We start from the raw sequence: 15,766 nt of genomic DNA, 5'->3' as shown, positions 1-15,766 counted from the left end.
AACTGGCCCAGAATTGGCACTGGCTTTTCTGGGCAGTCACCATGGTGTTGGTGTTAGGCTGGAGAGTGCTTCCCTTAGAGAGGGAAAGTCTCTACGTGGTATTCTTGACTATAGTCGATCCCTGACTTCCCTGGTCAGGGGCAGAGCTGTGGCTGCTCAGAGCACTGCCGGCAAATGAAGCCGCAGACATGGGTGATTTGAGGTTATTTGCAGCCATATTTACAAAGTAAAAGAAGAACAGTAAAAGGTTTTTTTTACCCCAGTATACTTTAAATGTTATTTCCATGTAATCAGAATAAGTTACTGAGATATTTTATATGCTTCCATACTGTTTTTAAAAATTAGCATCAATTTTACACTCTAGGATACACCTTCACATACCTAGTCACCTTTGCAGGGTCAGAAAGCACGTGGCTGGTGGCTACTGTACCATACTGCGCAGGCTGCGAGCCAGTTATATACAAGCATACTTGAGATTCACTTGGCTTTGGGGTTATGTTGATACTTTGTCACATGAGCACCTATGTAAGTGGGTTTTGAACTTTTCCTTAATTTGCCTCCTTTGATGTGGCAAATCATGCTTTTTAGAACAACTACATGTTATTTAAATATTACTGTTCTACTTTTCTATCATTATATCAGTTTGTTACTCTTTTTGTTGAGTAAGTATAACTTGGTTGCCTGTTCTGCTAGGCCCATTCTGAGATTCTTCGTCTTCAGGATGCTGGAATCTAGTGGAGGTAAAGGCATGTAGACTCTGATCCAGAATTTGAGTCAGGGAACAGCCACATTGAGACAGTGCTGCTGGTATTTTGCAGGAGGCAAGATTAAATTATTGTGATGGAAAAAAGAAAGCTTCCTGGAGAAAGGGACATTTGAGATGGACTCTGAAAAAGAGGGCAGCATTTCAGGAAGCAGAGAAGGGGACAGGAAAAGACAAATTCCATTGCTGGCCTTGTCAAGAGGTTTTAGATGGTGGTTTTTAGTTTTTGCTATTTTGTACATTTAAATAAATTATTCTTTAGGAGGTAGTGTTGGATATTGTTGATAGCTTTAGAATCTCACAAGCACATCCCCTTGACAGCTTTGTGAACTGGGAGACACGCTTAACTTCTCTGTGCTCAGTTGTCCAATTTGTAAACTCACTTCATAGGATCTGGGAATTACTGCTCTTACTGGTCTTGGAAGTTCATTAGAAAGGACATGTAATTTAAAATAATTTTTATATAAGATTTTATATCATAAAAAGTATATAAAATTTTGCTCCTCAAAACCACATTTGTACCATTGCCCCAGTTTATTATTCGACTGGTATTTTCTTGGTTCCTGGAGGCACAGTCCTCTAATCTCCACAGCAGTTTTTCTGGGTCCCCTGGAACTGTGTTACTACTGTCTTTTCCTATGTTGTGCTTATTCCCGTACTTGTCTTTTCAGCCCTTCTTACAATTTTAGGGATGGTGTTGACTCATTTGCATGCCTCATTGTGCAAGAGTGGATGCCAATAGCATTCAAAGACAAGCTGGCATTGTCCGCCAGCTGTCTATGCGTTTTATAGGGTTACAGTAGAATTGATTTTAACTTCAAAGAAACAGTGTCCATGAATTCTATATATAGTAGCAAGAATATTTAAAATACTGCTTTTGAAAAGTTCTGTTGTCTTTTATATATTAAGTGCTATAGAAAATTTGTTAAGATTGATTTTGTGAGCTCAGTGTTCTCATTTTTTTTCTTATTGTTGGTAGCAATGCAAAGCAGCTTATGCTTTGAGTGTAAATGGACTTGTTATTCCCTCTGGCAGCTGCAGGGGGAGTCTGCAAAGCCGAGAGACCCGGTGCAGTCCAGCCCTGCAGGTCCCACGGGAGAGAAAGCTGCAAGTCCCTCAGAACTAGAAAGGAAGCTGGTTACTGGAATTGGCGACGCAGAATCAGCAGAAAGGACTGAGGATTTAGAGAAAAATGGAAATAAGAAAGATGGCGTGTGTGGGTAAGAAGCACAGTTATATCTTGAGCATAACAACATTCTATGTCTTTCCGGCAGTGCAGATGGCCTGGGACCCCAGAGCCTTGCCTGCAGTGGTTTTCCATCAGGCAGTGTGAAAACACCTTTCGCGGGCAAAGTACTCGGTTCAGTGTTAATGAACTTGTGGTGTGAGTGCTGCAGTCTGTTGTCTGAAGAGAAAGGTTTAAGGCCTGAAGAGGCTACATATATTAAAAACCCCGTGATGCGCAGAGTTGGGGTGAGGGATGAATGGGTAGGGAAGAGTGTGCTGTGGGTAATTAGCAATATTCCTCAGATTCCAGACTGATTGATTCCATCCCAATTCCTTCTTAGTCCTCCTCCATCGAAGAAAATGAAGTTATTTGGATTTAAAGAAGATCCATTTGTGTTTATTCCTGAAGATGACCCTTTATTTCCACCTATTCAGTAAGGATTAATTCAGCCTTTTTAATTCTTTGAAGGAATTTCCTGTAGGATTATAAAAGCATAACTGGTCACATTTAACCATCGTTTTTTATTTAGCTCTGTATAGCATTTTTCCTCTTTAACTGAATGTTAGAGCTGGGTGAAACTTTGGAGTGTGTTTTCTGAACCCTTCAATTTAAAGTGAGCAGTGATCAGACAGAATAAGCTGCACAAAGATAAAGACGTTGGTAAAGAGGTGGAACAGCTCTGGACTCTGATCCTGAGTATCACTTACTTAGTTGAGTATAAGATAAATGGACAGAGCTGTGTTACTCGGTTCTGGTTTAGGAAATGAGAAGTAAGGGGTCTGGGTGGGACCTTAATTGGGAATCTCCAGGCAGAACAGGGAGAGAGTCCAGTCTCATGTTCTCTTCCTTATTCATTAAATCTTTGTATGTATTCATCACAGTGGGCACTTAACATTGTCTTGTGGATAACTAGCTCTTTTAATACGTTTGTAAACCTGCCTCTTCAAACATCTCCAAGGCAGTGTTCTCAAGTCCTTGTCCACGGAGTCGCCATTGGCGGGGAGAAGTTGCCCACGTTAGTGTAGGGCCCTGATCTGGCTGTGCCTTCAGTAAACATTGCTGGAGGTTTCATGTGAAATAGACTGAGCTTAGAGGTCGAGTGCCCTTAAACCATCCTGAGTTTGAGAAACGTGGTTCTGTAGGAAAGAATGGGGTGCTTAAAGACAGTCTGTTAAGTTTTGAACTGTATGTACTCTTACAAACACCTTGGTCCTATTTATAGGAAATTCTATGCTCTAGCTCCTTCATTCCCAAGGATGAATTTATTAACTCGAACTACAGAAGGGAAGAAAAGGCAACTCTACATGGTTTCCAAGGAGCTGAGAAACGTGCTGCTGAACAATAGTGAGAGGATGAAGGTATAGGTCATAGCTGGGGACTAATGCATAATACAGGGCCCCTGCTCAGGTTTCCCTGGAAGAAACAGATCCTGGCGTGGTGTCTGGTGTGGGCTGTGAGGTCCCTGAGCCTGCTGTGTGCTGTCAGAACCCTTAGCAGGCCCATGCTGTGTGGCCTGTGTCCCTTCTGTCCCACTGTCCCTCCCACTGTTTGTATCATAGGAGGAAGGTGCTGTGGGTTTGCAGGCGTTGGGTGCTGCTGCTGCGGCTCCGTGTTGTTTGTCATTTCCATTCGCTATACAGTTTTCCTATTTTAAGGCCCTGTTTTCATTTGCTTTATTGTTTTCCCTTTTGCCTGTGTTACCTGGAGGTCCATGAGGTCAGAGTATTTTCGTGACCGTACTAGAACATTATCTCTATATTGGGTGTCCACAGTGGTTTCCTGGGCGACAGCGTCCTTGCTCCTGACAGTCTGTGGAATGTGCTGGCATATTCTTGTATTTTCAAAGATGGCTGGTTTCACGTTATTAGTCAGTATAAGCCACATCAACCAAAGCCATTTGAAAAGAGGATCAGTTGGGCTTTGAGAACTGCTGTTAACCCCAGTTTTAGTCAGATGACTTTTCAGAGGTTTTCCATTTCTCTTTTCCTTCTTTTCATCAGTTACAACTCAGCCTCCTCAAAGTAGAAGGGATTATTTTAATTGTTTATCCTGACTTTATTTTTTTCCCTTGTAGGTTATTAACACCGGGATAAAAGTCTGGTGTCGAAACAACAGCGGAGAAGAGTTTGACTGTGCTTTCCGGTTAGCACAAGAGGTAATTTGGGGAACAGACGTGGATCGCACCAGCCACAAATAAATGGGCAGTAGCTGGGCGCACGTAGGAGCGTCCGAGCCAGCCCGACACGTCTGGACAGCTCAGAGCTGGCCTGGCACCTGCCAGCCCTTTGGCCCTCTCCATTGTTGAGTACTCCAAGGCTGATTTTCTGCTCGGGGAGTATTTGCTTGCAGATTATTATAGGTTCCAGGCGGGGTGCTGCACCTGCCTGGGGGCTGTGTTTGGGTGAGGGCTGGACATGGGGATTGGAAAGGCCCCAAGGGCAGGGGCACTTTACAATTCCTAACTGTGACCTTTCTTTGTTCCCACAGGGAATCTATACATTGTATCCATTTATTAACTCAAGAATTATCAATGTATCACTGGAAGATGTTAAAATTCTGTTAACCCAGGAAAATCCATTTTTTAGGAAACTTAGTAATGAGACTTATAGCCAAGCCAAGGACCTGGGTAAGCAGTTTGACTCGCCCAGAGGCATGGCTCGTTCTTACAGAGAGTGCAGCTGTGGGTGTTCCCTCTTAGGGGACCTTCCTCAACCTTGTGTTCAGTACCTCGTGGCTTTCGTTTATTGACTGTCAGTTTCCAGAGGGTTTGCGGAGGCATAAATTATCTTTCAGTGTTCTGAGGGTCGGAGGCACTCCTAGGGTTGCCCTACTACCCAGGCCCTGGTAGAGACCCTGTGTCTCCCAGCTGCCACCAGTGGTCAGCAGGTGTTAGGGCCTGGCCAGCCATCCCGTCAAGAGCTCCATTTCCTCTGTCCACCACTGAGCAGCCAGCCAGGGAAGGGACGTGCGTGGACGTAAAGAAAGCAAGGGGCTTGAGTTTGCTTGCATTATGAGGTGCAGGACCCCAGCTAGCAGAGGTGGTTGGGTGGTTTGGCATTTTAATCAATCCTGCTAAAGCAGAAGGTGCAGCACCTATGCGGCCTTGCCAGCAGTTGCAATGGATTTGCCAGCCAGCAAAGAGAGAGTCTAATCCAGATAGATTCTTGGTCATATTGTTGATTTTATATTTCATAAATCTCCACTTCAAATTATTCTAGTGATGTTTTCATCTAAGAACAAAATAATTCTACCAAGAATGCTGGTTTTCTTACTTTTGGTCAAGATGGTGGCATAGGCAGACATAGCTTGCCTCCTTGCACAACCACATCAAAATTAAAACTAAAATACAGAATAATCATCACTCAGAGCCATCAAAAGTTCAAGTTGAATGGAAGTCTGACAGCTACAGAATTAAAAAACCACATCCATTGAGACTGGTAGGAGGGGCGCAGATGGGGAACAGGCTGGTCCCTCACCCATGTGTGGTGGATAAAAATTTGGAAGAGTTATCTAAGGAGTGAGGGGTCCCAGCCCCGCAGCAGGCCCCACAGCCCAAGGTTCCAGTGCCAGGAAGATAAGTCCCCAAAACTTCTGGCTGCAAACACTAGTGAGGGTTGTCAGTAGAAGAAACTTCTGGAGTCCCAAGCAGTTCCTTTTAAAGAACCCATACATGGACTCATCTACTCAGACTCACATGCTCTGAGCTGCAGCACTAGGGTAGCGGCTGGAAAGGCGCAGGTGCCCTACAAGGAGAAACTGAAGTGTCTGGTATCAAGGCAAGCAGAGGCTATTGTGCCTTTCTAAACCCTCTCCCAACAGATTGGCAAGCTGGTGCCGTATCTGAGACTCCATCAACCTGACTAACGCTGACCTACCTTGGAGTTCCCCAGAGACTCTGCCCCACACAACTTGCAGGCCTGTCCCTAAACAGCTATTCCATGGACCAGGAGTTGAGAACACTGCTTTAGAGATGTTTGAAGAGGCAGTTTTACAAATGTATTTAAAGGGGTAGTTATCCACAAGACAGTGTTAAGTGCCCACTCTGATGAATTTATACAAAGATTTAGTGAATAAGGAAGAGAACATGAGACTGGACTCTCTCTCTGTTCTGCTTGGAGATTCCCAATTAAGGTCCCACCCAGACCCCTCATTTCTCATTTCCTAAACCACTGAAAGAGTTTTTCCATATGAATGACTGGCCTTGGGTCATGCTTCCCAACTTCTTAAGTCCTTTCGAATAAGCAACATCTTGGCCTCAGCGAGACCCAGGCACTGCACTGGTTCACAGCTTGGCTTGCCTGCTAAGTTATAAGCCCAGCACAAGCAGCAGCCATCCCAGAATGCCTTATCGTTCAGGAAGGGTGGCTGTAGGCAAAACAGGTCAGGGCTGACCTTGGCCTCCGTCATCCAGGAAACCCCAGGGCCAGCACAACCAGTAGACAGCCACAGACGGTGTCAAAGCACCGCCATTTCACACCTGCACAGCTGATCCTCCAAGGAGGGTGGAGGTTGGTGGTAAACAGCCAATGCTTGCAGCTGACTGGCCCCGGTAAATCCCTCCCGTTGATCTGTGGACAGCAACCAAGGCTCACTAGAGGAGGGTATACTTAGTCCACACAAAATACCTAGTTTGGGTGATAGGGGAGGCTATGCAACAGAGCATTATAGGCACCTACTAAATTATAAATAAGGCTGCACTACCAAGCCATGGTGTCAAAGCAGCTCTACCTAATAGACAGAAATAGAGAAGCTGCCAAAATGAGACAAAAGAGTGGCCCAAATGAAAAAACACATCAAAACGGCAGGGAAAGAGCTAAGTAAAACGGAGATGAACAGTCTATCAGATGCAGAGTTGGAAACATTGGCTATAAGGGTGCTCAAGGAACTTAGTAAGGACCTCAGCAACATAAAAAAGATTCAGTCAGAAACAGGATATACTAATTGAAATTATTTATAGGGAATCAACAGTGGGGTGGTTGAAGCCAAGGTTCAAAAGGTGATTTGGAACATAAGGAAAGGAAAAAATCAGAACAAGGAAAAAAAACCAAAAAATGAGAATAGTATAAGCAGCCTGCCTCTAGGACACCCTCCAGAGGTCCAACATTCGCATCACGGGGGTGCCCGAAGGAGAAGAAAAAGAGCAAGAAATTGGAAATCTGTTAGAAAAAATAATGAAACTTTCGTAATTTGGTGAAGGGTCCTAAACAATATGAATGCAAAGAGACCCACACCAAGACACATCATAATTAAAAGCTCAAAGGTTAAAGGTAAAGAGGATCTTAAAAGCAGCAAGAGAAAATTTAGTTATCTACAGGGGAGTTTCCATAAGACTCTGCTGATTCTCAAACTTTGCAGGCCAGAAGGGATTAGCAAGAAACACTCAAAGTCTTGAAAAGCAGGGACCTAGAGCCAAGATTTCTCTACTCAACAAAGCTATCATTTAGAATTGAAGGGCAGATATGAAGCTCCCTAGACCAGCAAAAACTAAAGGAGTTCATTGTCAAAATACCATTATTACATGAAGTATTAAAGGAATTTATTTTTTAAAAAAGACTAGCTCTGGCTGCTGTAGCTCAGATTGAACACAGCCCAGTGAAGCAAAAGGTTGCCAGGTCGATTCCCAGTCAGGGCGTATGCCTGGGTTGCTGGCCAGGTTCCCAGTTGGGAGCACCTGTGAGAGGGAACCACACATTGATGCTTCTCTCCCTCTCCCTATAAATAATAAAATGGCAAAAAGTAAAAATCTATCAACAATTGAGTCTAAAAAGCAAACTAACCAAACAAGACCAAAGACAGAATCATGGACACAGAGAGCATTTTGTTGGTGGCCAGATGGGAGGTAGGTATCAGGGAATTAGTGAAGAGGTGAGGGGATTAAGAAGTACAATAGATAGTTGCAGAATAGCCGTGGGGATGTAAAGATCTGTATAGGAAATAAGGAAGAACTTACACACATGACCCGTGGACATGAACATTGGTGGGGGGTTGCCTCAGGGAGTGAGGAGTGCTAGGTGGAGGCCAGCAAAGGGGGAAAGTCAGGACAATGACTAGTAGCATCATCAACAAAATAAAGTTTTAAAAACTTTTTTACCCAATTATTTATTGAGTTTATTTGGGCGGTGTTGGTTAATAAAATTACATAGGTTTTTAGGTGTACAGCTCTGTAATCATCTGTATATTGTGCATTAACCACTGCAAGTCAGATTCCCTCGTTACCATTGATCTCTTTGCCCCTCACCCACCCCTTTTTCCTGTAGTAATCCCCATACTGTTGCCTATCTGGGAGTTTTTTTTTAATTTGCCTAATCTCTTTACCTTCATTCTTACCAGTTTTTACATCATTGTTTGATATTTCTGGCTCACTTTGATGAAGACAACAAATTAGCTATTGTGGTTGTTTAATGTCTGGAGACCCAGGGAACGTGACACATACTGTTTTGGGTCCATCTCCTCTTTTCTCAGGCATAACCTCAGTTTAAAGTAGAGATTATTCTAAGGGATAAAGGAACTGATTATTCTTGTTTCTGTTTTTTTTAACCTACATGTAGGCAATTGTGGTGTAATTTTTGACATTTTTTATGTGCTATTTCTGGCTAGTTCCCACCTCCCTGTGCTGAGAGAGACTGGTTGAGTAGCTTTGCCTAAATCCCTGATGTTCTGACCCGGTCCTCTCCCATGTAGTCCTGAACCACGCTGTCCCGATGGCCCTGCTTGGTGCTTGCCTGGCTGGTGGCTTCATGTTTTTAGAAAGGTCTTTCTCCATCAAGATCCTTGAATCAAAGAGTATAGATTATGTGTTGCTCTCTTGCCACAGTTCTGGGCAAATAAATTTGTTCAACGGAGGTGTTCACTGACCAGAAAGCTTGGCCAATGCTTATCTGTTTTTCTTCTAGCCAAGGGGAGCGTCGTCCTGAAGTATGAGCCAGACCCTACGTAAGTGAGGGTGCTCTTGCCATTGGGCCATAGCGTTCTTGCCGGGGAGGGGAGGGCATGGGGCGCAGGGGTGGTGGTGACCTTAGGAGCCTTATTATTTTATTAATGCTCCCTGAAAACAGTTTTGGGGAAATTTAGAACTGAAATACCAGTCTTGTGTATCACCATGAAGATAATTTTTTAGTAGGACATTCAGCTCAGGCCAAATTTAGTTTTATTAAAAATAAAATGCATAGTATGTTTTTTCTGTGCTTTAGAATCTAATTCTAATGTCTGTCTTAAACAGAATAAATGTAAAGATTGAACAGTTAAGAGAGGTTGAGAACTGTCTCTGTTGGTTCACTGTGAATTACAGGTTAGGCATCAGGCAGTCTTCTAGGGTGGGGTGTGGGGGTCCCTGTGGCTCACACTGACAGCCACCGATTGACCAGCCCTGTTTTCATGTAACCACCAGTCTCTGACAGGAATACTGCAAGGAGTAGGTCCCCGACTGTCAGTACTTTGCAGAAATGGGACAGATAACTCCGGTGGGTGCCCACAATGCCTCAGCTAGTGCATGGCAGAATCGGCATTTGCTCCCAGGAGTCTGGTCTTTGTGAGATTAAACACTTTCTGGGAGGAGGAAGTAAAATGCAGTAGTACAGACTACAGAAGAATTTGGGGAAGGGTTTAGGTGGAGCCATGGCAGGTTGTCTGGGAAGGTAGCATTAAACCTAAGTCTGAAAGGTGAGACTGAAGCTGAGAAGCACAGACTTGAGGCAGAAAGAGCTGGGAGGCAGTCTGTGGAGCCTGGAGGAGAGCAGGCCAAGCACCCTGCACAGTCTGACAGGCCGACGCAACTTCAGATTTCACACAGTCTCTGGGTGCGGTGAAGAGCAGTCTGTGTTTGGGTGGGTGGGAGGCAAGGGGTGTGGGGCAAGAGGAGGACGGCGGGGAAACGGGCAGAGTGGTGTTCGGGGGTCCTTTCTGGAGAAGATGCAATGAAACGGGTTGTGGGCAGGGAAGGGACAGGAGCGCTCAGTGTTGCCTTTTGGGTGTTTGTGTTGAGTAGTTGCCATCTAAAGAGGGAAGTGAGGGAAGCAGGAACTTAGGAATTTGAATTGCTGGCATGGACATCAGAGAGACTTGAGTAGGCCGCCTGATGGCAGTTTCTGGAGTTGAGGGGAGAGGACGTTCTGATACAGGCCTTTGGGATTCATGAGTGGGTGGGTCCTGTGTGAAGCCATGCGCCTTGGTGGGGTAACTGAGGAAGCTGTTACAGGTGGAGAAGGGAAGGGTCTGTAGGATGTCGCCCTGGAATGTGTCAGCCCTAGAGGAGCAGTACATGGGAGCTGCCGGGGAGGTGGGAGGTGAAGCAGGAGAGAGAACACTGCAGAAGCCAGGGGAAAGGGGGCCGTGGGAGCTCCGCTGGGAGGGAAGAGGGTGTTCCTGGTGAAGGCTCTTGGCATTGGCTGGGTGATGGCAGTGGGAGTGGGCGTGGCGCCCGGGACAGCACAGCGGAGAGCTCATTTTGAGATCCTTGCTGTGAAGCATAGTGCGTGGGGCTTCCTGGGGGAGTGCCCGGGTCCAGAGAAGCTTTAAAGTGGGAGGTGTTGGGCGTGCTTCCTGCTGACCGGAAAGCAAGGAAGGACTGCCAGTGTCTCAGGAATGTGAGGGTTTCCAAAACCACTGGGGCAGTGACCTAGAAATGGTCATTTGAAAATCGTGGTACTATGCGGCTCACACAGAAAACCTTAGGATATTTTGTGCTGGTTTCTAGTAGTTAAAGTGGATGATGGGAAACTTGTGTTTTTCTCTCATTTTTTGTCAATTTACTGTCCATGCTTTGCCCTAGGGAAAATGAAAAGGTGCTAATGTGTTTCCTTTTTTTTTATGTTCAGGCCCTTCTCTTTTTCTTTTTTTTTTTTTAAGACATAATTGAGGCACTNTTTGAGGGCCCCCCCCCCCCCCCCCGATTTCTATGTTTGTTCTCAGCCTGCGTCATTGATTTCTGGCATCAAGTAGGTTTGGGACATACGTTTAATTATATGGAGTCTTTAGGAGCCTAAAAAGTATACCAGAGTCACATCTGAAGGGAATTATACGTATAGTAAGTAATGTACAGAGTACTTGGTAAGTGGTGCACGAGTAATGCAAACAGTAACTACCCTCTCTGTTCAGGAGAGGAGAGTTGATGCTGCCTGGCGAGCAGGGGCCGTGTCTGTAAAGGATTGAGCCGGCTGGGGGAGACGGGAATGCTTTGCACCTAGGCAGTGCTGCCTGCTGGGAACAGGCCTGCTGGGAACAGGCCTGTTCCCCGGGGAGTCGTACTGTTATGTGGGTGTGTAACCAAGAAGAGTTAGGTCACTGAGACCAAATTATGTGAAGCACTGAGTCTCAAAACCCATGGACCGACCGTCCTGGGTCGCAGTCTTGGTTCCCTGGTCTGCTGGCACTGTTACTTTGGGTGAAGTTATCCAGCCTCAGGGAGCCTCAGTTTGTTCATCTGTGAAAATGGAGGGCGATGTGTGAGGGGCCATGAAGTACGGGGGTGGAAATGTCCGGTGATGGATAGGATGAGGCTTCACAGATAGGCCTTCAAGTTTGAGAAGAGTAGATATGTATAAAAATTGTAACACTGAAAATGTGAAATCTGCAGATTTGGGGGGCATTGTACTGTGAGCATTTAGAAGGAAAAACTGGCCAAGCTGAGGGTGTTGATAATACTCAGGGCATGAAGGAGGAAGCTGATCTTCCTTTGAGAAATCCCTTCATAGGATCACAGACTTGATCGCACTATGCCTTCCCAGTGGGTCAGTGGTATAATTTTAGGGGCAATTATGAGGACTTCTGATATTCACACAAAGCCATTTCATTTGTAGGAAACCAGATGCCCTGCGGTGTCCCATTGTGTTATGCGGGTGGCGGGGAAAGGCCTCAATTCGAACTTTCGTGCCCAAGAACGAAAGGCTGCATTATCTCAGGATGATGGGGCTGGAGGTGTTGGCAGAAAAGAGGAAAGAGAGGACTGCTGTGACAGATGAGAGCGATGAGAGTGCAGCCAGCTCTGGGCCGCCAGAAGACGAGGTGAATGCTGACCAGGGAGCAGAACAGGCTGCCAGTCCAGATGCCGCCAACACAGGCAGTGACTCGGCTGGGGCCCCTCTGCCCGGCAAGGAGACCCAGGGAGACTCCGGTGTCGACACCTTGGTGTCTACCACCGAATCCAGAACTGACCTGTAAGGTACATGTGTTTAAAGACCGGCCACTGACGGATGATAGGAGCATCTATGAATGGTCTCAGTACTGCTTTCATATGAGCTTATGAAGAGTATTTTTTTAGCTTGTTAGAAGTTGCTCATTTTACTTTGCTCTTTGGCACAGCTGGGTCCAAGGTGCCTCTTGCAGGTAGTAGACTTTCACGGTTAAAGTCTTCACTTCGATCAGGAAATACAACTGCCCTTGCAGAAGTTTCTGCATCCCTTTTGTTACGCCTATATTGCTCTTAAAGTCCACTGTTTCTTTTAATTATTTATGGAAAGAGTCTTTATCTCCTGATGAGACATTGGAAAACTGTGCCCTGAGCTTTAATAATTGTTAAGTTGCACAATAGCAGTGTGGCATTAATGTGCAGCAGAGTAAATATCTGAGGTCTCAGATGATTTCTGTGCCTTTGTAATAAAGGGTAAAATAAATTTTGTCAGAGTAAAAGCTGTATCATGAATTGTGATACTCATTATGAGGGTATTATGTGCTTTTATTGAATGGAATGCTTTGCAATTTTAATTTTAAATGGTGTTTGGGATCCCTGAAACATTCAAATAAAGAATTATTCATGATACACGTGTATGTGTGTTTGACTTACCCTATCCTTCATGAGGCAGAGTGAACAGACTTATTTCGGGGTGAAGTCGAAATGTTAGAATCACAGCATTCGTACCTTTGCCGGTGGAAGGGGTTTCACGGGAAGACTGCCCTGAGTCGAGTGAGTAGTTCCGGGTGAAAGTTCCTGGAGGTCTTCCTGTGTGTTTGCCTTGTATCCTCTAGGCAGTGGTGTCCACCTTCTGGTGTCTTGGGCTACACATTAAACACGTCGTGACACGTAATCACACAAAAAAACCTTTTAATGTTTTAAGTAAATTTATGATTTTGTGTGGGGCTGCATTCACAGCTGTCCTGGGCTGCATGTGGCCTGTGGACACCCCTGCGGGAGGTGGTATCGGTTCAGCAGCTAAGCTATAGTGAGACAGGTCTGGGTAGGTCAGGGGTCACTTAGCAATTTGAATGGGGTCCCTTGACACTGCTGGAGGACCTGCAGGTGGTGGTAATCAGGCACAAGCTGCATGACCATTTCAGTTCATCACTGATTCAGTTCCTGCTGTGTGCCAGGGTTCTGGGCAGCTGATTGGTACAGACCATTTCAAAGTTTCAAAAAAGAAGACTCTAGTATGGTGGACCTTCATGTCCCTTTTATTTTGCTTTCACACTCATTAACAGAATCTTGTTTTTTTAAATTCTGCTCCTTATTTCTCCACCCCACTCACCTATTTGTACTGTTTTATAGTGTATTGTATCTAATAAACATTTCAAAAGATAATGACAACTTAAAAAAATAACCTCAATAGCTTTACGCCAAATAGCAGTTCCTTGATATTAAATAGCTTACATGAAGTATCTGTACGACAGGTGGCAAACACAAGGCCCACGGGCCAAATCTGGCCCTCCGTCTTGTTTTGTCCGGCCTGGCATCTTGTTTCTACCCAGCGGCAGCACCGAGCTCCTTGCCCCTGGTGAAGGAGTAGGTACATTTATACAGTCTTAAAATTACATTCAGCCCTTTGAAGCCAACTGCATGAGGCTGATGTGTCCCCTGGTGAAAATGAGTTTGACACCCCTGACCTGTCCACTGAAAATTATGAGACATGGATGAAAATGGTGAGGACAAGTAGATGGAAGGTATTCTCTGCTCATAGGTTGGGAGAGTTAATTTTGTTGTAATGTCCGTGCTCCCCAATGCGATCCACAGAGTCAATGCAGTACCGATAATTCCAGGGGCAGTTTTCAAGGAAATAGAAAAAAGAACCTTAAAATGTGTATGAAACCACAGACACCTAATAGCCGAAGTAATCTTGAAAAAAGAATAAAGCTAGAGGCATATTTCCTGTTTCAAACTATGTTTTCTTTGAAAGCTGGGGCGAACAGAGCAGTATGCTGCTGGCGTAAACCCAGACACAGAGCCGTGGTAGAGAACGGGTTGTTCAGACAAACCCGTGCCTGTGTGGTCAGTTTTCGACAAACGAGCCGAGAATATACGATGGAAAACGGAGAATCTCCTCAATAGTATTGGGAAAGCTGGACAGCCACGTGCAAAAGACCAGAACGATCTCTGACTTAACAGTATGCAAAAAAACCCAAACTGCAGTCAAGACTAAGGTGTAAGACCTGATACCAAACTCGAAGGAAACTGGGTAAGCGCCTTGGCAGTGACTTTTTTGGATTTCACACACGCAAGCAAATTAAGTGGGACTCTATGAACTTAAAAAGCTGCTCAGCAAAGGGTGGGAGGAATGGGGACATCTGCAATGGTGTCAACAATAAAAATTAAAAGCTGCTTAGCAGAGGGAACCAACAAAATGAAAGGGCAGCTTAAGAGATGGGAGAAAATATCTGCAAACCACATACTGTATTTTTTGGACTATAAGGCGCACTTTCCCCCCAAAATTTGGGAGGAATAATGGTTAATAATACTGCTGTTGACTTCTGTTTACATTTACATTGGTGAAATGTTGTTATTAAATATTTTACCACATTTTTTGCTTCAGTTTTTTTTCTATTTTCCTCTAAAACCTAGGTGCATCTTATGGTTCAAAAAATACAGTATCTGATAAGGGACTGATGCCCAATATAATGCAGGGAACTAATACAATACAGAGAAAAGCAAAACAAGGCAGTTAGAAGTGAGCAGAGGATGTGAATAGGCATTTTCCCAAAGAAGACAGATGGCCAACAGATACAACGTGACAAGATGCTCAACATCACTGATGAGGGAAATGCAAATCGAAACCACAGTGAGATACCACCTGGCACCCGACAGAATGGCTAACACCAATAAACGAAGGTTGGTGAGTGTGGGAGAAGAGAACCCTCGTGCACTGTTGGTGGGGTTGTAAATCAGTGCAGCATGGAAGGACTTTGAGGGTGTTAGTGCTGAGTGATGTAAGCCAGAGAGAGAGAGGACTGCATGGTATCACATGTGGAATCTAAAAAAAAAAAGTTCTTAGTTCAAGTTTCCTCTCCAGGGCATCGTTAAAATGGGATCTCTGGCCCTACTTCCTGGAGGTTCTATTTTGTATGGCTGGGCCGGAGTGTACACCCCACGTGTTTCTGATGTGTATCCAGGTTGGGGGACCTTTGATAACTAGCTCGTCTGTAACGCCAAATTATGACCCTTGGTGCTTAGTTTGTAGTAAGGATGGCTAATACTTGGCTGAGGTGCCTTACAACCATTGTTTTGTGTCATTAAAATCTAAGGGTAGCTGTGGTCAGATTGTCAAGACCAAATGCCTCAGGACAGAGCCAAGATTCAAATCCAGGAATATCCACACTGCATCCTAATTACCGTGGGCTCATTTGGGTAACAAAACACCCTGTGTATTCAGACAGATCCCATCCCAATTTGACATATAAGCAAACCAGGCCTAGATAATAACAGACATCTAACAGGACAATACCTGCCATTGCAAAGGGTATTTAATTAAGTGATTTACTTATATTGACTCATATCAGGGTCTGATGAGGAGAAACCACACAACAATTTGAACAGGGAAAATTTAATAGAATTACTAGTTTGAGTGGGGTTAGGG

General features: G+C 44.8%; 1 protein-coding gene across 2 annotated transcripts in view; it reads left to right on the top strand.

The window, feature by feature from the left end:
• NSUN2 (NOP2/Sun RNA methyltransferase 2) overlaps positions 1-12,617 on the top strand; it is a 30,558-nt gene extending 17,941 nt beyond the window's left edge. For both annotated transcript variants that reach the window (XM_037062977.1, XM_037062976.1), the window contains exons 14-20: positions 1,799-1,983; positions 2,332-2,424; positions 3,214-3,349; positions 4,066-4,146; positions 4,479-4,617; positions 8,885-8,924; positions 11,786-12,617. In XM_037062977.1, coding sequence (XP_036918872.1) covers positions 1,799-1,983; positions 2,332-2,424; positions 3,214-3,349; positions 4,066-4,146; positions 4,479-4,617; positions 8,885-8,924; positions 11,786-12,146 — 1,035 coding nt within the window. In that variant the 3' untranslated portion in view covers positions 12,147-12,617. The remainder of the gene's footprint in view (positions 1-1,798; positions 1,984-2,331; positions 2,425-3,213; positions 3,350-4,065; positions 4,147-4,478; positions 4,618-8,884; positions 8,925-11,785) is intronic.
• The last annotated feature ends 3,149 nt before the right edge of the window (positions 12,618-15,766 follow it).

The sequence above is a fragment of the Sturnira hondurensis genome, unplaced genomic scaffold, assembly GCF_014824575.4.
Source record: "Sturnira hondurensis isolate 20B ecotype Veracruz unplaced genomic scaffold, ASM1482457v3 Scaffold0014384, whole genome shotgun sequence".
NCBI classification, from domain to species: domain Eukaryota; kingdom Metazoa; phylum Chordata; class Mammalia; order Chiroptera; family Phyllostomidae; genus Sturnira; species Sturnira hondurensis.
This window is presented reverse-complemented; position numbering and strand designations above follow the sequence as displayed.